Genomic DNA, 23,075 nt, shown 5'->3' on the forward strand with positions numbered 1-23,075 from the left:
CTTCCTCTCCCCTCCTTCCTTTCTTTATGTTTCCCTCTTCTTTCTTCCTCCTCTTTTCTTTACCCCTCCCCTATAGCTTTCTTCTTCCTTCATCTTCTCTCCCCACCCCTGCCAAGACCCTGTTCCGACCCTCCCCGCCTTATCCCAGGCCCCTCCCGCCCGAACAACCTCCGGAGCGCTGCTTGTAGGACCCTCGCGAGCTTCCGTTGCTTCCCGTAAGATGTGAAGTTGTGGGGGATGCTGCAAGGGGCGGAGTCTCTTCTCTCTCTCAAGGAAGCGGGGAGTCTCTTGCGCTTCCGGCGGGCGCACGGTCACTTCCGCTGCTCGCGGGCCCTCTGGGCCGAAGCGACGAAGTAGGAGGAGGAGGAGGAGGAGTAGAAAGAGGTCGGTGGGCTGGGACCGGAGCCGCAGCTGCGGGCGCGCCATGGACCGCGACCTGCTGCGGCAGTCCCTGAGCTGCCATGGGCCCACGCTCCTGTCCCTGCTCCGCAGCGAGCAGCAAGACAACCCGCACTTCCGGGGTCTCCTAGGCCCGGCCGCGGACACGGCCCGCGGGGCGCCCCCGCTGCTGGCTAGGTAATGGCGTCGTCGCAGGGGGTGGGGGAGGGGGCACCGCTACCCTCTGCACCCCCAAAGGGAGAGGTATGGGTGGGAGGCCCTGGACATCCGCACTGGTGGGGAAGGAGAGACCTTTATGTTGCGGTAACCTCTGATCTCTGTCATGGAAGGTCTCAGGACGGGTTCAGGAAACTCATCTTCCCCTGCCCCCTTCCCGACGGGGGATAGGCCTGGAGTGACCTTGGGCCAGTCATTGGACTCAAGCTCTAGTCAGAGCCAAGGTCACTGCGGGACTTGATCGTGGTGCTCTGTGGCTCACCGGACTCCAGTTCATACCTAGGAATCCCTAGAAAGGATAGCCTGAGGCGGGTTGCAGCCGGTTTGCCTCCTCTCTCTGCCCGGGAGGAGAAGCCCCGAGGAGAACTGGGCCCGAGAGAACCGAGTTTTATTACCTCCCCGGACCAAACCCATCGACGGTACACAGAGCAGGTGCTCAGTGAATGTCCACAACCTTAACTTAAGGGTTGGTTCACGTTAAGAGTGTGCTGTCAGAGGGTTCAGTGAATGAAGAGCCAGGCCTAGAAACGGAAGGTCCTGGGTTCAGACACTTCTAACTGTGTGACTTTATGCAAGTCACAACCCCCATATTCTAAGACAGAAGGTAAGGGTTTAAAAATATTCTTACCCACAATTTTGAAAAACACTTAATATGCACAATTTCATTTTCATTGTTGTTACTCCCATTTTACCAAGGAGAAACCTGAAGTTTGGAGAATTTAAATCCTCTCCCAGGTTGCAGCCAGTGTCTCCTGATGAATTTAGACCCTCATCTCACTTCCTCCAAGTCCAACACAGCCATTCTCTGAAATAAACCATAGACTTAGCTTTAGATCCAGAGGAATCCTCAGAGATTTGTGTCCTCTGAGATGCCACTTCCATTAATAATTGAAGTTGTTGAAATCTAGGAAGTGACAGGAAAAAAAAAGAATGACCATTTCTTTAGCTTCTGCTATGTGCCAACCAGTACCTCATTTGATCCTCCTATGCCTCTTCCCTTCCCTGCTATAAGCCTCTTCACTTATTTTCATGTCAATGCCATTATTAAGCAACAGATTTGAAAACTTTTTTCCTTTCATTTTATTTTTTAAAAATCCTTACTTTCCATCTTAGAATCAATTCTAAGTATTGGTTCCAAGGTAGAAAAATGGTAAAGACTAGGTAGTTGGGGTTAAGTGACCTGCCCAGGGTCACAAATAGGAAGTAATATGTGAGTAGATTTGAACCCAGGACTTCCTGTCCCTAGGCTAGACTTTTAATACACTGAGCCACTAAGTTGCCCCCCCCTTTTTTTTTTAATTTAAATTTGATTACACCTACATTTCATGACATAGATACTTAAAGTATCTAGTGTTACCCATATGATCACTTTTTCCATTGGTTCAAATGAAAACCCTTTCTAAGTATCAAATGGTAAATGGCACAGAACCGTCAGATGTCCAAAGAAGCAAGACCTCAAGACTTCTTTCTGGGGATTGCTGCTCTGAGCTGTCACAAGTCGTGGGGATAATCTCCCTAAACAGGCAAATAATAATAAAGTATAGGAAAGACTTGACCCTAAACAAAATGCTAACCAAAAGCCATCCCCAATTTTGAGGAAGTTCTTTTTTTTTTTTTAAAGTAATTGAAGAGCGGACAGCTAAGTGACTCAGTGGATTTAGAGATAGTAGATCTTTGGTTCAAATCTAGCCTCAGACACTTCCTAGCTGTGTGACCCTTAACTAGCCCTTATTACTCTTCTGTCTTGGTGCTAATCATAGTATCAATTCTAAGACAGAGAGTAGGGGTTTAAAAAAAAAAGTAGTTGAAGACATGTAAGTGCCAGCCACTTGCTCTCAGTTTTATATTGGGCAGATCTGTTGACTTTTAGGGGCTTTGGTTTCCTCATTTGTGAAGTAGTGGGGTAGGAATGGATGACCTTTAAAGAGCCTTCCAGATCTAAAGCTGAGTCAACTAGGTGGTACATTGGATAGAATTCTGAACTTGGATTCAGGAAGACCTGAGTGCAAATCCTGCCTCAGACTCTTATAGCCAAGTGGCCCTGAACAGGCCACTTAATTGCTATTTGCTTCAATATGCCTTTCTATGAAAAAAAAAAGGGTTGATATGAGAATAAAAAAATAATTTTTGTAAAATGCTTTATAAACCTTAAGTAGTTTATTAATGCTGTTATTAAATCTATGGTCTACATACTTCAGTCAGATTCCATATTCCACAGATATTTCCATGTTTTTGCAGCTGTTTCTACTTGCTCATTTTGCTTCTTAAGCCTAGAATGCACTCTTCCCTTTGGAATTTATTCTGTCTTTTCCCTCTTCAAAATACCAGTTTCTCTTTCCCCTTTCCCCTTTCCTTCTCCCATCCTTGGAGCTTTTAGAACCCCTTACCCCTGGATCCCATGCACATACCCCAAGATGAGGTGAGAGACTAATACAGTGGAAGGAGTACCAAACTTGGAACTAGAGTACTTGCGCTGTCTGCTTCCCCACAATATTGTACTATGTTTTGTAAGCATTGAAACGTTTGCAAAAATCATTCTGTGGCCAAGTTATTTACATCTTGTCTTTTCTACCAGATTACACATCCTTGAGGTCAGCAACCATCTTTACCTTAGAACTGCACAATTAATCAATGTTTCAGTTTGTTTGCTTGCTATGTGTTGAATTTGTTAATATTTATATAGTCTTTGAGGTTTGTAAAACACTTCATGTAGATTAACTTATTAAAAACAACCCTTTTAAGGTAGGTTATACTTTCATTCCCATTTTTACAGTGTGTAATTGGAAATCTCTTACCCTAAAAACTGCATTTCAAAGGAGTCCACTGTCATTACGTGGTGGCGTAGAGAGGGACATATATTGGATGGGGTTCTTAGTCTCACTCTCTGCTTCCTGGGTTGCAACTGTGGTGGTAAGCGGGCTTTTTGAACAGATAGATTAGCCATGGGCACATGGTTTTTATTTTTTACTTTTTTATTCCTTTACTTCTAATGATCATTAATAAATCTCTTAAAATACATTTTTATTATTTGAGATTAATTTTAATTTTTACAGTAGGTGTAGAGATTGAAGTTCAGAGTAAGTCCAGGGACATACAGCTGTTAAATATCCGGAGGCAGTACAATCTGACCTCAGTGCCAAAGGATGTAGGGATCATTGTAATCAGAAGATTTCAAGGAAGTTGATTTGTTTTGTTTTGTTTTTCCCTTAGGAAGGAGAGGAGGGGTGACAACATTGAAATTCAAAAATTCATTTCCAGAAAAGCTGATCTTCTTTTCGCTCTTTCCTGGAAACAAAATGCACCCACAGTTTCTGAAATCAATGAAGAAAATGAAGGTAATTTCTCCAGCAGTATATATGCCCCATAAAAGCATACTCTTTTTACCACTTTGAGGGTGAGGGGAGATTTTCAGGAAGCAAAACTACTGCTAATCAGTTTTACTTCTTCAATTCTCAAATTTAGACTATTATGCTATTATGCCACCTTTGGAGCAGTTCATGGATGTCCCTAGTGTTGACAGAAGAGAGCTCTTTTTCCGAGATGTTGAACGTGGTGATGTTGTAATTGGAAGAATTAGTTCCATCCGTGAATTTGGATTTTTTATGGTGTTAATCTGCTTAGGCAGCGGCATCATTCGAGATATATCCCACTTAGAAATTACAGTAAGTCTCTCTTTTACTTCTTGCTAATTTCATCTCATTTTTCCCTCCCAGGTCTGAAAGTAAAAGTCAGTGAAACTCTAGCAGTTTCTAGGTCACCTCCTTACCTCAAAATTAGTGAATAGAATTTGAGTTAAACTTGAATTCCACTAATTGGGACAGTTCTGTAACTTCTTGAAGTTTATAAATCATCTGAATGCAGAAATTTGTGTCTTTGTTATATATTCCTACCTTATGGTGCCCAATGCACTGACAAACATCTTATGTTTAGTGTTAATTGATTGCACAACTAAATAATTAGTCGTCCATTAATTAGTACTGTGTATGCTGGAGCCACTTGATAAAAGTTTATTGAATTTTTTTTAAGTTCTTTTTTTTTTTGTCTACAAAAAGCCTTACCAAGATAACATTCCTTTATAATGATTTAAGAAATTATCTGAAAAGTGTACTTAGGATGAAAATATAAAAAACTGTTGTAAGTCTGTCCTTTGACTATAAGAAGGTAATATAGAATTTCAGGCTTATGTTATAGCGGCCCTGCTTTGTGTGATGATAAGAAGAAACTTGGTGACCAGTTTGATATGTCATGTTAAAGAGAATAGAACTCAAAGTATGGTAGTCATTTAGAATTTCACAGCCCAGATTATGTTGTGGGACCAGTAAAATATCTAAATTCTTCACCTTGAACCCCTCTGTCTTCTTTTTGTCCTCAGCAGAACAGTTTGTTTTGAGCACATAGTTTTGGGTGTCTAGAAGTAGGAGGAACAGAATGCAAGAGAAAAGAAGTCAGGTTTTTTCTTTCTGGTTATAAGAAGTAAGGATTTCTAGTAGTAAAAGTTGAGTGAATCAAATGAAATATATGTAAAGCATTTTGAAACTTAAGTGCTTTATCAATCTCAGCTATTAATTTGTGCACCAGTTGAACATTTACCATGGACCAGTGCTTAAGAAACATTGAATACTGAAACTTAGAATAGATACATGATTTAGACATAAAGGATGACATCACAAAATAGAGGAACATGCAAGAAATTGCTTATCAGATCTATGGATGGGGAAGTATTGATGACCAAAGAAAAGGTGGAAGAGGTTCATTTTTGCACAGACAAAACCAAGGCAGCTAAAATTAAAAGTAGGAAACTGGGTGGGAGAAATCTATAGTAAGTTCTCTGATAAAGGTCTCATTTCTAAGATAGTGAATCAAGTCAGATTTCTAATAGGCGCCATTCTCCAAAGAATATGAATAGGCTTGACAAGTATTGACGCCCCCGACCCCCCCCCAAAAGCAATATTACCATAAGTCTTCCTCCAACTTTGACATTTCAGTATTCTTTGGGTGTAGTTCTTCTAACTACAATCTACCTAACTGAACTATCTCCTAGCCTATATTTCCCCATTCTAAACACAAAAATATTGAGAGATTTTATTATATACTTTGCTGAAATCTGGTTCCTTTTTGGCATTCCCTTGATCTACTCTTCAGTTGTGGTAGAAATGGCTAATTTGGCATGACTTAAACCCTAGTAATCATTATTTCAAATACTCACAGTCTTAACAATTAGGGCATTCCAAGTTAGGTGATCTGCATAGCAAAAAAGTTTTTTGTGAGTGTGATGTATTAAGTGAACATGAGTTTGCAGAAAAATTAGATAATAGTGAAGGATAATGTGGGGAGCTTAGAGTAAGACCAGCTTACAGAGCCTTAAATGTTAACATTTGATCCTGTAGGCAGGTTCTCTAATATGGAGTGATAGTATAACAATGAATAGTATGTATTAGCAGGCAAAAAAGTTGACAGACTAGTTATAAGAGGCTGTTCTGACAAACTTGAGCTTGTGTTAAGGAGAACTAAGACTCTGGGGTAATAGCCATTGAAATAAAAAGGAAGGAACTTCTGGGGGTGGAGTAATCCAGAGTAGCTCTGTGCCATCATGAGAATCCTCTCCACAAAGATTAAAATAGCCCCACAAAATGAATAAGGAGTAAAAGAACCAACAAGGAAGCAGAAAAGCAGAACGAAACATCTTTTAAGAAAAGAAAAATCTGAAAGGTAGGCAAAGAACATCTGGGGCACAGGGGTGAGAGGAGAGCTGAGCCAGCAAAAAATTGTGGCAAGAAGGAAAGAGCAAGCCACATACTCCCACCCCACATCTGCTGACCAAGATTTGGGAACCTATGCCGTCACCATCCAGACCCTGAGAATCCTGCCTGGGCAAATAGTGGTACAAAGCCAACCCATACCTCTTGAAATTTCAAACCTGTGACGTCCAGAGCGCTAACCCAGGGAATTCTAGTCTGGGCTTGAGATAAGGACTTAGTTCACACTTTGGGGTGGTTGATAGTACTAAATACTGATCTTTTTGCCTAAAGCTTAGGGTAGAACTCCAAGACAGGACAATCAAGGGTATGCCTGATTGGATCAGAGTGAGGTCAAAAGCTTACACCGAAGACTGAGACAAGTCTTTAAGCTATCAGCATCTCAAGAGTCAATTGAATCAGCAAGGAGAGGGAGTTCCAGAGCTCTCAGCCCTCAGAACATCTGGTAAACTAGTAATAACCCAGAAAAAAGCTGAAAATAGCATCAAGGAAGGACTGAAGTTAAAGACTTCAAAAATCAATTAAGAGGCAGAAGAAAAGTAGGAAAGAGAAATGAAAGTGATGCAAGGAAAAATGGGCCAATTGGAAAAGGGGAAGCAAAAACTGACAGGAAAATCGGATCTTAGAAATCAGAATTGACTATGTAAAAACTAATGATTATATGAGAAATCAAGAAACAATAATGCAGAATCAAAGGAATGGGAGAAAAACAAAACAGAAAAACATGAAATATCTTATTGATAAAAACAACTGACCTAGAAAATGGATCTAGGAGAGACAATTTGAGAATTATTGAACTACCTGAAAACCATGATCAAGAAAAACCTTAGATATATTATAAGAAATTGCCAAAGATTATTGTCCAGAGATCCTTGAACAAGAAAATGAAATTGAAAATTCACAGATCCCTTCTAGAAAGAAGTTCTCAAATGATGACTTCCGGGAATATAATAGCTAAATTCAAGAGCCACCAAGCCAAGGAAAAAATACTTTAAAACAGCCAGAAAGAAACCATTCAAATATCAGGGTCACACAGGACCTAGCAGCTTCTACATTAAAGTTTCAAAAGGCATGGAATATGATATTCAGGAAGGCAAAAGATTTGAAGTTTATAGCCCAGAGTCACATATCCAGCAAAACAGTATATTTGAGGGGGGAGGGTGCTACATTCAATAATTTAGATTTCCAAGCATTCCTAAGGAATAAGCCAAACCTAAACAAAAAATTTTAAGTCCAAACACAAGACAAAAAAAAGGTAAAAGAGAAAATTTAAGAGACTCATTAAAGTCGAAGTGTTTATATGTCTACATGGAAAGAGGATTTCTGTAATTCTTAAAAATTACTCTTGGTAATTGAGAAGATAGAAGGAATTTACTCAGAGGGTAGGAGAAGTAAGCTGATTATGATTATATGGTGTATATGTAAATGTGATGATATGGTATGATATGTATGTATGATTGATATATATATATGCATATATATATGAAATGTAAAAAAATCAGTCAAGGGCTGAAAGAGGGTTGCACTAAAAGAAAAGGGAAGGGAGAAATAGAATGGGGTATAAGGGTGGTGATGGGCAATACTTAAACTTTACTCTCATCATAACTGGCTCAGAGAAGGTAAAACAAGTATACTCAGTGAGGTATAGAATTCTATCTTACCTTAATCAGTGGGGTCTAGAATTCTGTCTTATCCCATGGAAAAGTAGAAGAGGGATAAAATAAGGGAAGAGGGAAACAATTGGAGGGAGGGGGAGTTGACAAAAAGAAAAATACTGGTGAGGAGGAACAGAGAGAAAGGGGATGGAGCAGGATCTAAAGGGGATATAATGATGGAGGGCAGTGCACTCGACAGTATAAAATATTTCGAAATCTCATCTACTAAGACAAACACAGGAATTATATGAACACAATTACAAAACACTTCACACAATTAAAACTAGATCTAAATAATTGGAAAAACATGGGTAGGATGAGCTAACATAATAAAAATGACAATTCTACTCAAATTAATTTACTTATTCAATGCCATACCTATCAAACTACCAAGAAACTTTTTAATAGAATTAGAAAAAAATTATAACAAAATTCATCTGGAAGAACAAAAGATCAAGAATATCAAGGGAAATTTAAAAAAAATGTAAAGGATAACAGTACCAGATCTTAAACTATGCTATAAAGCAGTGGCTAAGAGACAGAAGGGTGGATCAACAGAATAGACTAGGGGTAAAGTGACCTCAGCAAGCTAGTGTTTGAGAAACCCAAAGATCCTAGTTTTGGGGACAAAAAGTCAAGCCATTCCCCAGTTGACAAATGGTCAGGGGACATGAATAAGCAGTTTTCATATGAAGAAATCAAAACTCAATAAGCACATGAAAAATTGTTCTAAATCCCTTCTGATTAGAGAAATGCAAAATAATATTGAGGAAAGTAGTAAATGTTGGAGGGGTTGTGGCAAAATTGGGGCACTAATACATTGCTGGTGGAGTTGTGAATTGGTCCATCCATTCTGAGGGGCAATTTGGAATTATGCCCAAAGGGCTTTAAAAGAAGGTCTGCCCTTTGACCCAGCCATACCACTGCTGGGTTTGTAACCTAAAGAGATAATAAGGAAAAAAACTTGTACAAAAATATTTATAGCCTCACTCTTTATGGTGGCAAAAAACTGGAAATTGATTGTGTGTCCCTCGATTGGGGGATGGCTGAACAAATTGTGATATTTGTTGGTGATGGAATACTGTTGTGCTGAAAGGAATAATGAGTTGGAAGAATTCCATGTGAACTGGAAAGACATCCAGGAACAGATACAGAGCAAAAGGAACAGAACCAGGAGAACATTGTACACAGAGACATTATGGCACAGTCAAATGTAATTGACTTTTCTACTAGCAGCAATGCAGTGACCCAAGACAGTCCAGAGGAATGTATAAGAAAGATGCTATTCACATCCAGAGAGAGAACTGTGGATGCAGAAATGCAGAAGAAAAACATGATCAATCATGTAGTTCGATGGGGATATGATTGGGATTTTAATGTTAAAAGATCACTCTGTTGCAAATATGAATAACATGGAAATAGGTTTTGATAACCCAGTGGGATTGCTTGTTAACTCAGGGAGAGGGGGGAGGTAAATGGGAGATAATGAATCATGTAACCATGGGAAAATATTCTAAATTTAAAAAAAGAAAGGAAGGAATAAATCATTTGAGTAGATTAGTAGGACACAGAATAAAATGTTCTGTTAGAAGATATGTGGCAAGAGAAAGAAGAAAAACTGAAGACTTTCCCAGGCTGAATTGGCTTGAACTTTGGGGACTTGCTGCTTTATTTTTGTTGCCTATTTTTAACAATTCTCTCTACATTTTAATCATTATAAAGCATTTTCCTTGTGATTATAAGTATTTTATTGCTCTAGTCAAATGGAAAATGTTTTATGAGAGATTTTTTAATTCTCAAAATGTGCCAGATAATGTTTTATGTTTTAATTTAATAATTTGAATTTAATAATTATGTTCTTTATTTTAAAATTAGAATTTAAGTGCTTTATCAACTTTTAGCAAATATATATTAAACAACTGGGTAGAGAAATAATACTGATTTTTCAAGTGACGAAATTTGTCCAATTTTTTATATCTTTTACTATAGGCTCTTTGTCCATTAAGAGATGTGCCTTCTCACAGTAACCATGGTGATCCTTTGTCTTATTATCAAACTGGTGACCTCATACGAGGTAATCATTTTTACTTAGTAGAGATGAAAGTAATTTTTTAAGCAAATTTATGAAAAATTATATTTCAACTTGAGTTTTTCTTAGATGCTTTTCCCCTGACGTTTTCCATATTTTTTAGCTGGAATTAAAGATATTGATCGTTACCACGAGAAGCTTGTAGTATCTTTGTACAGCTCTTCTCTTCCACCTCACCTATCTGAAATGAAATTAGGTGTAATTAGCTCTGAAGATCTCCCTTTACACTACAGGTAATAATACATTCTCTTTGTGCTAGAGATCACTCATCATTAACAGTTTGTAATATATTCCTATTGACTAATAGTTGCTGGGTTTTGTTTTTTACAAATCTCTATCTTCCATTTTTTAATCAATACTGTGTGGTTCCAAGGCAGAAGAGCAGTAAGATCTAGGCAATGGGAGTTAAGTGACTTACCCAGAGTCACACAGCTGTGAAGTATCTGAGGGCAGATTTGAACCCAGGACCTCTCATTTCTAGGCCTGGCTCTCGATCCACTAAGTCACCTAGCTTTCCCTGGCTAATAGTTTTCTTGAGTAATGTCAATAGATTTTCTCGAAAAAAGGTGTCCAATATTTTAATAATTCATTTCACTTATTACACAACAAAAGAATATTATCTTTTTGTAAATGTAGAAAAGGAATAAAGTTATTGTTATTTCATGTATAAAGAACTGAATCTCACCGAAGACCTTCATTCTCATGTATATAGCAAGGAAACTATTTTAAAGTTTAGGCTTCATATTTCACTCCTTTGGGCAATAGGGAGAATTCTGGGCCTTCCTATGAATGGTAACTATTGAATTATAAGGTTAGAAAATATTTTCTGTTATCTCATTTTACCCATTCAGCAAACCTGTTGACTATAAAGGTTGTCATTCTCTCCTCATAAATGATGAACGAAACTGGGGCCCAGAGACAATTCAGCCCCCAATCCCAGTCACACAGGCTGGGATCATCGGAGACAAGACTACACCATGGGTCTTGACACTCAAATCCAGGGCCCTTGTCATATGTTGTACAGTTTCTCTATATTTAAAAATTTACATTAAACATGGAAAGATGCATACTAGACTTTGAGAAATATATATAAGATGATATAGCATATAATAATAATTAATATGGTTGTGTAAGATTCATCTGTTCTTATTTTGTTATCTTTAAGGAGGAGCATCGAATTAAATAGTAATTCTTCAGAGTCTTATGAAAATGTTCTGCAACATTCTATGGGATTTATGAATCCAGGAGGAGTTGAATTTCTTCTAGGAAAACTAGGAATAAGTGAATCCAATCCACCATCCCTAATGAGAGGCCTTCAGAGGTATTAGAGCAACTACATATTGTTGGGTGGAGGAGGGGGAAGGAGAGCAGAACCAAAAAAGCTAACATATGGGAATCAGTGTGATAGATCACAGATTTGGAGTGTACCTGCATGTCACAGGGTCTTCAACTCCAGCAGGCTTAGAGGAGAATAAATGGAATTAGGAAAGGGGACCTGGATAGGTCTTGGTCAGGCAGTGTAAAAGGAAGGAGGAATAAGAGGAGCATCTAGTATAAATGAGAGATAAACTTCATATCATTTTTACTCTTAATTTCTTTTTTCTCTGATATTTTCTGCTGCTCTAAGGCAGGCAGCAGGAAAAGTTCCATGAGGGAGGAGTTGAGATCATTCCCTAATCAGCCGCAGGCTATCCTTGTTTTTTGCCATGGAGAAACAGGGAAAGGGGACCTTCAGCTCAGTGGGAAAAATAAAGAGTTTCACCGGGAGATTTTAAAGAAGTTTGTAAAATAGAAAAGGTGGAAAAGTTTTTCTTTGGATGTGTGGTGGCATTAGTTATATCATTTTTATATAATTAATGATCAATTGGTGAATACAAAGTTTTCCCACCGAATTTTCAGAATTGGGGACAGCAAATGTCTAAGGTGCAAATTTTATGCAAATGTAAAATGTTTAAGGTTCTAATTGTACATTTTGTTTTCTATTTTATAGGACAAATTTCTCTGAAGAAGATTTTGCTTTTACTTTAAGGAAGAAACAGTCTGCTTCCTGGGCTTTAAAATGGTATGGTAATTTGGCTTTTCTCAAAAGCACCATAAAGTATAAAGAAAGTCTGAAATTTCTAGATGGCAGGCATTTTTCTAACGGCATTGAAACCAGTTTGTCCATTCTGGGCTGTAAAATATTTAACAGATATTTGCTTCTAGATAGAACCCAAGAGTAAGGAATGTTATACAGTAAAAATGTCATGACTTTCCCTAGCCTTCTTAAACATTTGTTATGCAGAAAATATTTGAAGATATTTTCTTTTTAGGAATTTTTACTTTGGGGAAGATCTTGAAAGTAATTATTGAAAGATATGACTGTGAGGATGGGGAATATGTGGCATTACAAAGTTTCAAAAATGGAACAGTGTTTGTTTCCTCCTCTAGTCTGGTTGTGTCCACACTTAGTTCTTCATTCTCCACCAGAGTTTAATTATTTTTTTCTATCATATTAATTTAAATATTTTTTCTATCATTAATTTAAATATTTCTAAACAGAAAAAATCCTTAATGAGAATACTACTTGCAAAAGAGCTGGATGAGAATTCTTAATAACTATGTTATTGCTGTGAATGTTCGTTTTTTTCAAGGCAACTGGGTTTGAAGGGATGTTACATTCTGTATTTTTAGCAGTATAAAGCTTCATGAAGTTCATTGAGTTATGTGCCCTATCCTGTCCTATATAGATCACACAACTGTCTCATCTTAATAGAGTTATGTGCTTGAGGATAGTTTTAGCAGTAGATGAGGGGAATGAGGAAAAAATCTGTTTTGATCCATCCACATTTGCCTGAGTCCCTATTGTGAAGTGGCATATATTGGCAAAACTTGAATTTGTAGCACTGGGAACTTAACTTCATCCATAACCATAGGTTTGGTGTTAACTGTGCTCTGACCTAGGTTGGCATCTGCCACCTGTTGCTGTATAATTGACAAACGAAAATGATTTCTACATTTTAAAGCCACATACTAACAGGCAATTCTGGTTTGCCAACCCCTGCTAAAACCAAAAAAGTTCATGAAAAAGAACAGTTGTTTTATTACTCTTCACTGACACACCTCTGTTCAAGCCTCTGATGTTGCTGCCAAACTGGAAAGTCTTCAAATCAGGACCAAGTGAATTAAACTGTGGGTCAGTTGTTCAAGTTCAGTGAAGGGTCACCAGCTTGTTCACTGGCTGATGAATAAGTTTTTGGACATAGCAACTCTTAATGACCATCTCCTAAAATTGGAAACATTGCAGTTCAGTTGGAAAGAGTAATCTCTGGAAGTACTGAAAAGTATTTGGTGATAATATACCTTTTTTTTTTAATTTGGGAAATTATAATAAATTTGGCATTCTACTATGTATGGAAACTGTGACTTGTCTTTTTTTTTAGTGTGAAGATTGGAGTTGATTATTTTAAAGTTGGCCGCCATGTGGATGCTATGAATGAATATAACAAGGCTCTGGAAATAGATAAACAGAATGTGGAAGCTTTGGTAGCTCGTGGAGCATTGTAAGTGACCTTACTGTAGACTGTAGTGTTTTTAAAAAAATGATAGCATAAATGGCATTTTGCTTGTAGTACATGAAATACTTGGTATATTTTTGTATATTTCCACCTCTAGATATGCAACAAAAGGAAGTTTAAACAAAGCCATTGAAGATTTTGAAGTAGCATTGGAAACCTGTCCAACCCACAGAAATGCAAGGAAGTACCTCTGCCAGACCCTCGTAGAAAGAGGTGGCCAGTAAGTGTCATAGCCTACTTCTGTGTGTAGAAGTATCTACACTACTACTACTATCTCCTATTGAAACACGAATAGAAATCGAATCAAAGATATACTTGACAAAGTCTCTCGTACTTTTATGGGGTAAAAGATGGAAAGACAGAATTCAGCTATGTGAGTCTAGAACAGGAGGTCCTTAATGGAATGCCCCAGGGATCTGTGGCTAGTTGGCCCTCCCCAAAGCCTGTTCTTCCTTTGCCAAACCCAAATCCAGTGTGGCTTGCACCATCTGCCTCCTCTACTCGTATACATGGGCTTCTGGATAGAGCTGGAGTAAGTCATCCAACCCTGTAGACTGTTTACATCATAAATTCACATTACCCCACTTCACTGTGACCAGGCAGTCCTTTTAGCCCTTCCGAGAGAGTTCCCTGTCTTTTTCCCCAAGAAGCTATTCTACATCTTCTCTCCTGAAGCCTCTCACACCCCACCCCATCCCCAAGCCCTGCCTCTTTATTGAGAAATTGAAGTCCTTCATCTCAGTCCCTGCTGATGATGAAGTGGCTTTTGTCCTTGCCGAAACTAGTTCCTCTACACATGCCCTAATCCGGCCTCTTATAGAATGATTGCCCTTTCCACCCTCCTCTCTCTAACCCTCCATTTCTCTCCATCATCTGGTTCCTTCCCTCTTACCTTCAGATGCACCTGAGTCTCCTCCTTTTAAAGGACCTTCCCTAAGGGGCAGCTGGGTAGCTTGGTGGATTGAGAGCCAGGCCTAGAGATGGGAGGTCCTAGGTTCAAATCTGGCCTCAGCCACTTCCTACCTGTGTGACCCTGGGCAAGTCACTTGACCCCCCATTGCCTAGCCCTTACCACTCTTCTGCCTTGGAGCCAATACATAGTATTGACTCCAAGACGGAAGGTAAGGGTTTAAAAAATGAAGGAAGGAATGAAGGAATGAAGGATCATCCCTAGACCTCTTGGGCTAAGTGTCTCCTTAGCTAAACCAGTAGGCAAAGCTTTCAAGCAGCAAACATTTAAGCATCTGTGTGCCGGGCACTGCACTAAGTACCAGGGATAGAGAAAGAACGGTATCTGCTGCCAAAGATCTCACAAGTCTGAGGGAGGAGACAGCATGAAGACAAACCTACAAGCAGTCTAGAGACAGGATAAATCCAGAGTAACAGGCATCTCTCCTTTGTACTCTGGCTTTCTGTGCCTGCTCTCAGGGGTCACCAAAAACCTCTTCAATGACATTCTCATAGAGCTTTTCTCAGTCCTCTTTCTTGACCTCCCCACTGACCTTCCCTTCTCCGCAGGCACTCGTCTTTTTTTTTTCTGTCACCGCTCCCTCCAGGTTCTTCCCATCGCCCCAGCTGTTCGTTAATGTCTCCTCACTGGGTTTGCCCCAAGACTACTACACTGCCGTTAACTAACTCGTAGATCTCTATTGTGGCCCAAGTTCTTTCCTTTGCTTCACTTATCACTGCCTGTTTGACTTTTCATTCTATGAGTCTCAAACACCTCTCAAGTTCAGCATGACCAGAACAAGTCATTCATTTCCATCAAAACCCCACCCTCCTCCCCAACTTCTCTATTTCTGGCCTTCCCCTCTCTTTTCCATTAAAAGGCAGCTCAAGCACCATTTTCTATAGGATACCTAAACACTCCCACTGCTACTGGCTTCCTTCCCTGACTACTACTTTTTTGAGTATTTGGTGTTGTCTTGAGGGAGGGCCCTTCTTAATTGCTTACCAAATGCCAGTATCACAGAAGCTTCAAGGGATTTCTGTCACCATGCAGGCTGAGTCCTTGATTCTGTACAGTAATTCTCATATTATTCAGTTATGTCCATACTGTCCATATTTGCATCATAAGTGTGGGATGAATTGTCAGAGCATAATTTGAGTTCTTTTCAAATCTGCCTCCTCCTTGCACCACCCACCCACCCAAATGAATATGATTTCAGGGTCTGTTTTATTTGTTCCCATTTGAAATACTAAGCAAGAGTTCACCCCACAACAGATTTTTGGCAGAACTCTCCCAATTTCCATGCTTCTCTTTATAGGGGAAAATGTCCCTTTTTACAAACCTTTTTTAAACTTAGGCTAGAAGAAGAAGAAAAACTATTAAATGCTGAAAGTTACTACAAGAAAGCTTTGACTTTGGATGAAACTTTTAAAGAAGCAGAGGATGCATTATCAAAACTTCACAAGCATATGCAGGTGATTCTTTATTTTCCCTTAAACAATTACTAACTGTAATAAACTTATAACAAAATTTTCCTTTTAGGAAAAACAAATAAATTTAGATAATGAGACTATTCCCAAAACTTGTTGCTTCTTTCTTACAGATGTTATTGTTTTAGGCCCTGTCTCTTTTTATAGAATGAACCTAAATTGATATTGACTTGCGTTTGCCTAATCTTCAGTACTCAGAAGCAGAAAGTATTTTAAATAGGCATTATCAGATTGCCTAAATGTGCTATAGAATTTTGAAGACTACTAGTGACTTGTTCATGAAATAAATTGATGAATAGCTGAGCTCTCCCTGTTTCAGTGGTGCTATTATTATTTTAATTACTATAATGATTCTAAAATACTTGTAAAATCATAAATTTAAATAAGTAGTTGAGGCTGAATTTTCCTGTAATACTGATGATGATGTTTTCTCATATGCATTTTCTTCTGAATTGGACCGTTGCTGCTGTGTCTGTGACATCTGGTGCTGCTCATCCCCAACCACAAACTGGAAAATGATTTCTTATGTAAATCATGTGTCCAACTGGGCTGCGATATTTTAAAAAATGGTTTGTATCCAAACATGGCAAATCCACCTTAAATCTACTTTTAATGGAATCTCTTTATTTGGATGAATTGTAAAATGCATGTGACCCAATTTAATCCACCCTCTTTTCTTTTTTTGATCATTTTTCTTGTCTTTTTCATCTATTTGGTCTCCCTGTTTCACTGCCCTGGGTCATGGGTACCAATGCAATGGTTTCCCTTTTTTAATGGAATACCAACTGCAATATGGTCTTCAATCCTCTACTGGTCATTCTAATGATTAATGCCAAATACCTCTTTGATAAAATTTTCATGTTTAAAAAAACACTTATTTGATGTTGGAAATATGGTGATGTTGGTATGTTACTTTTGGTAATGGGGGCTGATCTTGTGAAACATTGGGGTTCACATATTCTGCTATGTTTAATGTGTGGTTTTTTTTGATATCTGGGTTCTAAAAGAAATCTTTGGAATTAAGAGAAAAACAAGCTGAAAAAGAAGAAAAGCAGAAATCAAAGAAAATAGAAACAAGTGCAGAAAAATTGCGTAAGCTCTTAAAAGAGGAAAAAAGGTAAACCCAAAATATTCCTTTTATTTCAATTAAAGTGTCTACTCAATTGAACGCAAACACCATATAGAGATAAAGTAAGTAATCAAACACTGCCTTCAGGAACTAATAGGAGTTACAGGCTTTTTTTTTTCTGCTTATTGAAGAAATATGTTAATCCCTTGCCTTTCCTCAAGTATGGTGATGTCATGCCCAAATTGTAGCATGAATATTCAAATATTAATCCATTAGAACACCTATCTCAATTTTACTAAGCTGAATAAGTTACTTGTTCATTAAGAATATATATATGGGCTTACCATATGTAAGGAGCATGCTTTGAGCTCCTCTGATTGCACTAGTACACAATCATTTTAGAAGATTGCCTATTTGGTTGGGGTGGTGATAATAAAGTCTTAAGATTAAGCTAAATATATTTTGGGAGCCAAATTATTTTAACTCTTATGTTTATTTTAGGCAAAAAAAAATTTTCTACTCTTATTTCCAGATAAATCTCTGGGTACCCTGACAACATGAAATGTCAAGGGTGGGTGAATGTGCTTAGCTTTTGTGCATCTACCTGAAGAAGGGACAGTTTCGTGCCAGGAGTTAAAATGTAGATTCTCTCACCAAGAATGGGGCTTCATGAATTAACTATGTCTTTTTAGGTTAAAGAAGAAAAGAAAAAGATCTACTTCCTCCTCTTCAAGTGCTTCTTCAGCTGACCAGGTGGTTTCTTCTTCATCATCCTCTTCCTCTTCTGGTCACAAAAAGCACAAGAAAAGGAAGAGGAACCGTTCAGAGTCCTCTCGAAATTCCAAGAGGCATTCCTCCAAAGCTTCTTCACACCCTCCAGATCAGAATAGGAAAGAGGAGAGCTACCTACTTCCAGCCAATACCTCAGCATCCTTTCTTAACCAAAAACAAGAGATGGAAAAACTGCTAGAAAATCAGGGTAGAGTAAAAGAAAGAGAAAAAAGTAACATTCAGTCTTCATCTTCAGCTGAAATTCCGGATAATTTTGGAGGTAGGTCTGAAGATTCAAGGGATTTTTATAATAGTTCTAGAATTCAGGCAAGTAGTAGCAAAATTGAAAAGCCATTTAAACCAGACAGATACTTTTCCAGTAGACGAGATTTCTCTGGCTCATTCAGTAGAAATTCAGATGAAAAAATAAAAAACTTTAATAGAAAATTTGAAAAGGGAGTAGAGGGAAGAAAAGAACATTATAGAAAGTGGGAGCCAGGTTCAATGAGATATTCTACTTCTCCAGCAGGATTGGACTGTTCATGGAAGTCCGTTGAAAAAAGCAAAAAATATGCAAATACTGGATTACATGGTTTTAATAGAAATGATGAAGAGCAAAGATCTCAATTAAATACAAATCAAAAGAAAGAATCTGAAAATAGGGAAGAAAATTATGGGGATGAGATAGAGGATCTTGAAGAAGATGCATTAAATGGTAAAGAGCAATCAGAAAGCAATGTTAAGAAAAATCTGCCTCAAAATTTGCTCACTATATTTAATCAGATTGCTGAATTTGAAAAAGAAAAAGGAAATAAACAGAAAAACTGAGTAGGTGCCAAAGAAATAGTCTCATGTTACTAAAAGGCCATTAAGGTGTTTTTGTCTCCACTGTCCTTTGGACATTTACACAGACTTGAGAGAACAAACACACTTGCAATTTTCTGTTTAAATGTATTGACTTCTCTGTAGCACCCCTTTCCTAGCCAGGTTATTGATCATAAGCAGGATTTTTATCCGTAATAGGTGTACAAACATCATTTTTAAGAAAAGAACAAGGGGATTCAGTCATTTGTTTACTTGAGGATGTTTCCATATGATCAGAATTGATCTTTTTGTATGACATTTTATCACATTTCTTTGCTAACCTTCTAACAGAAGTAGCCTTTTGGTTAGGTTGAGAGAAAATTAGATTTGCACTTTAAAGATTCAGGCCATGTTTACTAAAACTGATGATTCCATTGTTGTTTTTCAATTGTTAAATGGAATTGAGCCTTGAGCTTCTGAAAAGGTTAACAGAATGGAACGTTCTGGATGTGCCATTTTGTATCTGTAAAGCATTGTTTTAAATATTAAATTTTATTAAAAACACAAATAGCTTAATTTGCATTGGCAGGGCTTTGTTTCTTGTTTCTATCTCTATTTGAGTACTCTTATTGGAAAAAGTTTTCATAGAAGCACCTTTATGGACAAAAGGCAAATAACAGTTTATGTGCTACACCAGATCATGATTCTTGTTACTTTTAACCATCATATCTGTTTCAGAGCCTGGTAGTCAGCTTGTTCATCCAATTTATTGACCAGACTTGGCTCTGGGTGACTTGTCTATTTACTCTTAAAGTTCTAAGATTTTCCACCTTTGAGGACCTTCAAAAGATTATACATAAAATATTTCCACATATAATGAAATAAAACCACCCCTTCAAGGCCTCCTTTGAATTGGAAAACCATCATTTCCTGTCTATTCATTGGAATGTGTTGTTATAATGGATTTTTAGATTAAAGGGGGCTTTGTATTATACCTCATTTAAAAAATTTTTTTTTTCATTTTAACCCTTATCTTCCATCTCAGAGTCAATACAAGGCAGAAGAGCAGTAAGGACTAGGCAATGTGACTTGCCCACTAGGAAGTGTGTGAGGCCAGATTTGAACCCAGGATTTCCCATTTCTAGGCCTGACAAATCAACTGAGCCATCCAGCTGCCCCATATCATATACTCTTCCAAAAGTTCAGAGACAAAATTCTCACATATAATACATATAATATGCCATAAGTCTTAACCAAGAAAAACTTTATTGATGCTCACATTCTTCTCCCATCACAAAATACAAGGTCTTCTGTGTTTTTTCATCATAGTTTGCTTTAAAAAGTATTTTACTCTTGAAAATATAAAATTTCACAAGTATAGAGCAAATTAAACAATGCATATTTGCCAAAATAGTCTGGTGTGTGACCATGAATACCACACTCTTTTTGGTGGAAGATGCAGCTAATTCTTTTCATTGTGTGTTTTCTTCTCATCACAATGCAATATGAATCTTCTTTTTCAGATATTGGGCAAATTCTGATTTTGCCTCCTGTTGAGATTGCTACACATAGTAAAATTAAAGGCAGCTTAATTGCACAAAGATAAAATATCTATTGCCTAGAAAATAAGTTTTGTAATTAGGATTAATTTAAAACACTTGGGATCCTCCAATTAGTAGGGCACATTAGAAGTTGAACATTTTTAAGAGTTAAAAATAAGTTTAAAATGGATGCCTCTAAAGATAGTATGGTGTGCCAACTGCCTGTGATTGAGATGTTCCTGTAATAAGAAACGTGCATTACACCACTTGCTACAGAATAGAAGAGAGAAATTCATGTATGGGGTGCCCCAAAAGTCTTAGCACGGTTTTAAGCTATTGAGGCTTAAAATTACACTAAGATTTGGGGATTCCTTTTGCACTATCCTCTTTTTGGAGTTTGAGGAGTTGTTCAAATTCCTAACACATTGAATGACATCTTAAAATCATCTTCCTGGTGGTAGAATTTTTTGTCATGGTTTGCATCATAAAGCACAATTATTTTACAATTTTTCCAATGCAGATCTTACTATATTTAGGTTTATGTTTATGCTATACTATATATTCCTTAGGAAGTACAACCTTACTGAAACAAAAAAAAGAGAAAATATTAATAGGAAAATGATGTTTTTTTACTTTAGTTATTTTCATTTGTCATTTTTTATATTTTTTTTTCCTAAAGAAAACTTGTTTGGTCACTTCTAATTTCTAACAGTATCATAATATATTTTTTCTTCCAAAAAATACCTAAGTATGAATTTCTTCTACATTTGTTTAACATTCAAAAACATTATTCATCCTGGAGCAAACAAACATCACTTTGAGCTTTTGCCCCCTTTATCACTACTTGAAGTACTTGGACTGTCCGCATGTGAACTTGTTGGAGAAACTGGCAAACTTAACTGCACAACTTTAGGTGAAACTGTTGGACCATGTAGGGAAATCCTCGGTGACCTAAGGAGATGTCAGAATTAGCGAAAAATAATTCATTTTTTAGTACAAGTCCCTTAAGACCTAAGAGTAGTCATCTGAATATAAAGTCTTCATTTATCTAGAAGTTAGGTTCCTAACAACTTCAATCACAGAAACAGCTGGTAGTAATAAATAATCCTCTGGGCAGTAAGGAAAAGGATACATGCAGGAGATACTGTGGCCTAAAATCATACAGAAGTGAGTGTAGGATGGATGGATTTGGGAAAGCAAGGGTGATCCCTGATGAGTTAGAGTAGGGATTGTCTTAAGTATGTGTACACAGGTTGCTCATTGGTTGGCTTGGGGTGTACAGAAGATGGAAATGAGGGATGAAAATGAAAAGATACCTACAGAGGTGGAACGTTTCTTTTGGTATGGTGTCAGGCCCTGAGCAAGGGAAGCTGAGCCCCATAGTCAGGGCTTGCTTATTGTCTGTTTATTGGGAAGGGAAATTCCTCTTGGAGTCATGATTACTGACGCCTTCCATGCCAAGGAGAAGCTTGACCAAAAGAAGAGAAGAGTAATAGGACAAATGAAGAATTAAGACAAAAAAATCTGTCAAGATGTAAAGAGTCCCTGATTGCTCTGGCTAGGAGAGATTTAGGTCAAGAAGTGTGTGAGTAAAAGCCGGTCTAGCTGAACTTTGAAAGATCACCAAAAGCATTAGAATCAAAGGAGGAAAGAGCAACTATCCCAATAATACAGTCCACATAGATGACATCCCATTCCCTGCTTCATGTCTACCTTAAAATAATTTGTTGAGACCTTTTTTGATTTCTTTTGATCCCCCAACTTCTATGCTCCCCCCCAAAAAAAAATTTGTTCGATGTTTTTTCCAACTATCCTTCCATTTACAGCCATCACCTAGTTTAGTACTTAGTCATCTCTACCCTAGAGTACTGCAATAACCTTCCTCATTGACCATCCAGCTTATAGTCTCCTTAATTCATCATTCTCAAAGATGATGAAGTAATCTCCTTAAAGTCTGATGGTCATTTCCTTGCTTGGTAACCTTTCAGGATCTTTGTTTTTTATAGAATAAAAATATAAGCCTTTTAATGTGTTGCATAGTATATAATAGCTTTCTTCTATAACATGCTAATTTATGCCAAACAATTTCTAGATATATTTCATATAAAGTGAAGTGAGTAGAAGGACTTTATATACAGTAAAAGCAATATTTGCGTGAGATCTCTTACAACTACATTGGCAAAATAGTGATCCCAAGTAATTCCAAAAGACCTATGATGAAAAATACAACCCACCTCCAGCTAGAGAACAAATGGACTCATAGACCGACACATTTTCCGATTTTTTGTTAAATTTTTTAAAGTGGAGCTAATGCAGAAATTTGTTTTGCATTGGTAATGAGTTTTGCATTTCTTGTCTTCTCTTGGGGTGGGAAAGGGGTGAAGCAAGGGAAAATAAAATTGAAAGAGAAAAAAAAATAATACAGATCTGGAGTTCTGGGTACCATAGTTGAAGACTTTGACAAGATAGTAAGTAACCCACTTGGTGAAGGGCTTCCAATCCATGACAAACTTAACTGAAGAGGTTTGCAGGAGAGTTCTTCAATTATTTTGTGGGCTGTCACGTAAAAGGAATGGGCTTGTTCTGTTCAGCTCCACAGGGAAGAAGTAGGGAATAATGGGTAGAAAATGCAAACCAGCAGGTTTTTAGGCCCATTCCAAAGCCAAACTTGTAAGGCTAGGACATTCTAATCTAAGAGGTAATAACCAAGTGATAGGTAATGGTGACCACTATGGTGTAGCCAAAGTGAAGATCTAACCATTAAAGAGACTCATGTGAG

At 37.7% G+C, this 23,075-nt stretch overlaps 2 protein-coding genes across 6 annotated transcripts in view; one reads left to right on the top strand and one right to left on the bottom strand.

The window, feature by feature from the left end:
- Positions 1 to 256: 256 nt before the first annotated feature.
- On the top strand, positions 257 to 19,337 carry TTC14 (tetratricopeptide repeat domain 14). Of its 2 annotated transcripts, XM_001362691.4 has the most exons (12): positions 257 to 576; positions 3,826 to 3,950; positions 4,078 to 4,277; positions 10,016 to 10,100; positions 10,219 to 10,348; positions 11,281 to 11,436; positions 12,106 to 12,177; positions 13,538 to 13,657; positions 13,770 to 13,892; positions 15,979 to 16,096; positions 17,119 to 17,228; positions 17,873 to 19,337. In XM_001362691.4, exons 1-12 carry the CDS (start codon positions 425 to 427, stop codon positions 18,777 to 18,779), a joined length of 2,298 nt encoding a protein of 765 aa, XP_001362728.1. In that variant the 5' UTR covers positions 257 to 424; the 3' UTR covers positions 18,780 to 19,337. The 2 variants fall into 2 exon arrangements, 1 of the variants encoding a protein (XP_001362728.1); XR_008914042.1 differs by having other exon boundaries at positions 284 to 576; positions 15,979 to 16,680; positions 17,119 to 19,337.
- Positions 19,338 to 20,004: 667 nt separating this feature from the next.
- The window catches only part of CCDC39 (coiled-coil domain containing 39), a 50,061-nt gene continuing 46,990 nt past the window's right edge, over positions 20,005 to 23,075 (bottom strand). For all 4 annotated transcript variants that reach the window (XM_016425206.2, XM_001368371.5, XM_056807578.1 and 1 more), the window contains one exon: positions 20,005 to 21,247. In XM_016425206.2, the coding sequence (XP_016280692.1) occupies positions 21,109 to 21,247 (139 nt within the window). In that variant the 3' untranslated portion in view covers positions 20,005 to 21,108. The remainder of the gene's footprint in view (positions 21,248 to 23,075) is intronic.

This window comes from Monodelphis domestica, chromosome 8 (genome assembly GCF_027887165.1).
Source record: "Monodelphis domestica isolate mMonDom1 chromosome 8, mMonDom1.pri, whole genome shotgun sequence".
Taxonomy (NCBI): Eukaryota; Metazoa; Chordata; class Mammalia; order Didelphimorphia; family Didelphidae; genus Monodelphis; species Monodelphis domestica.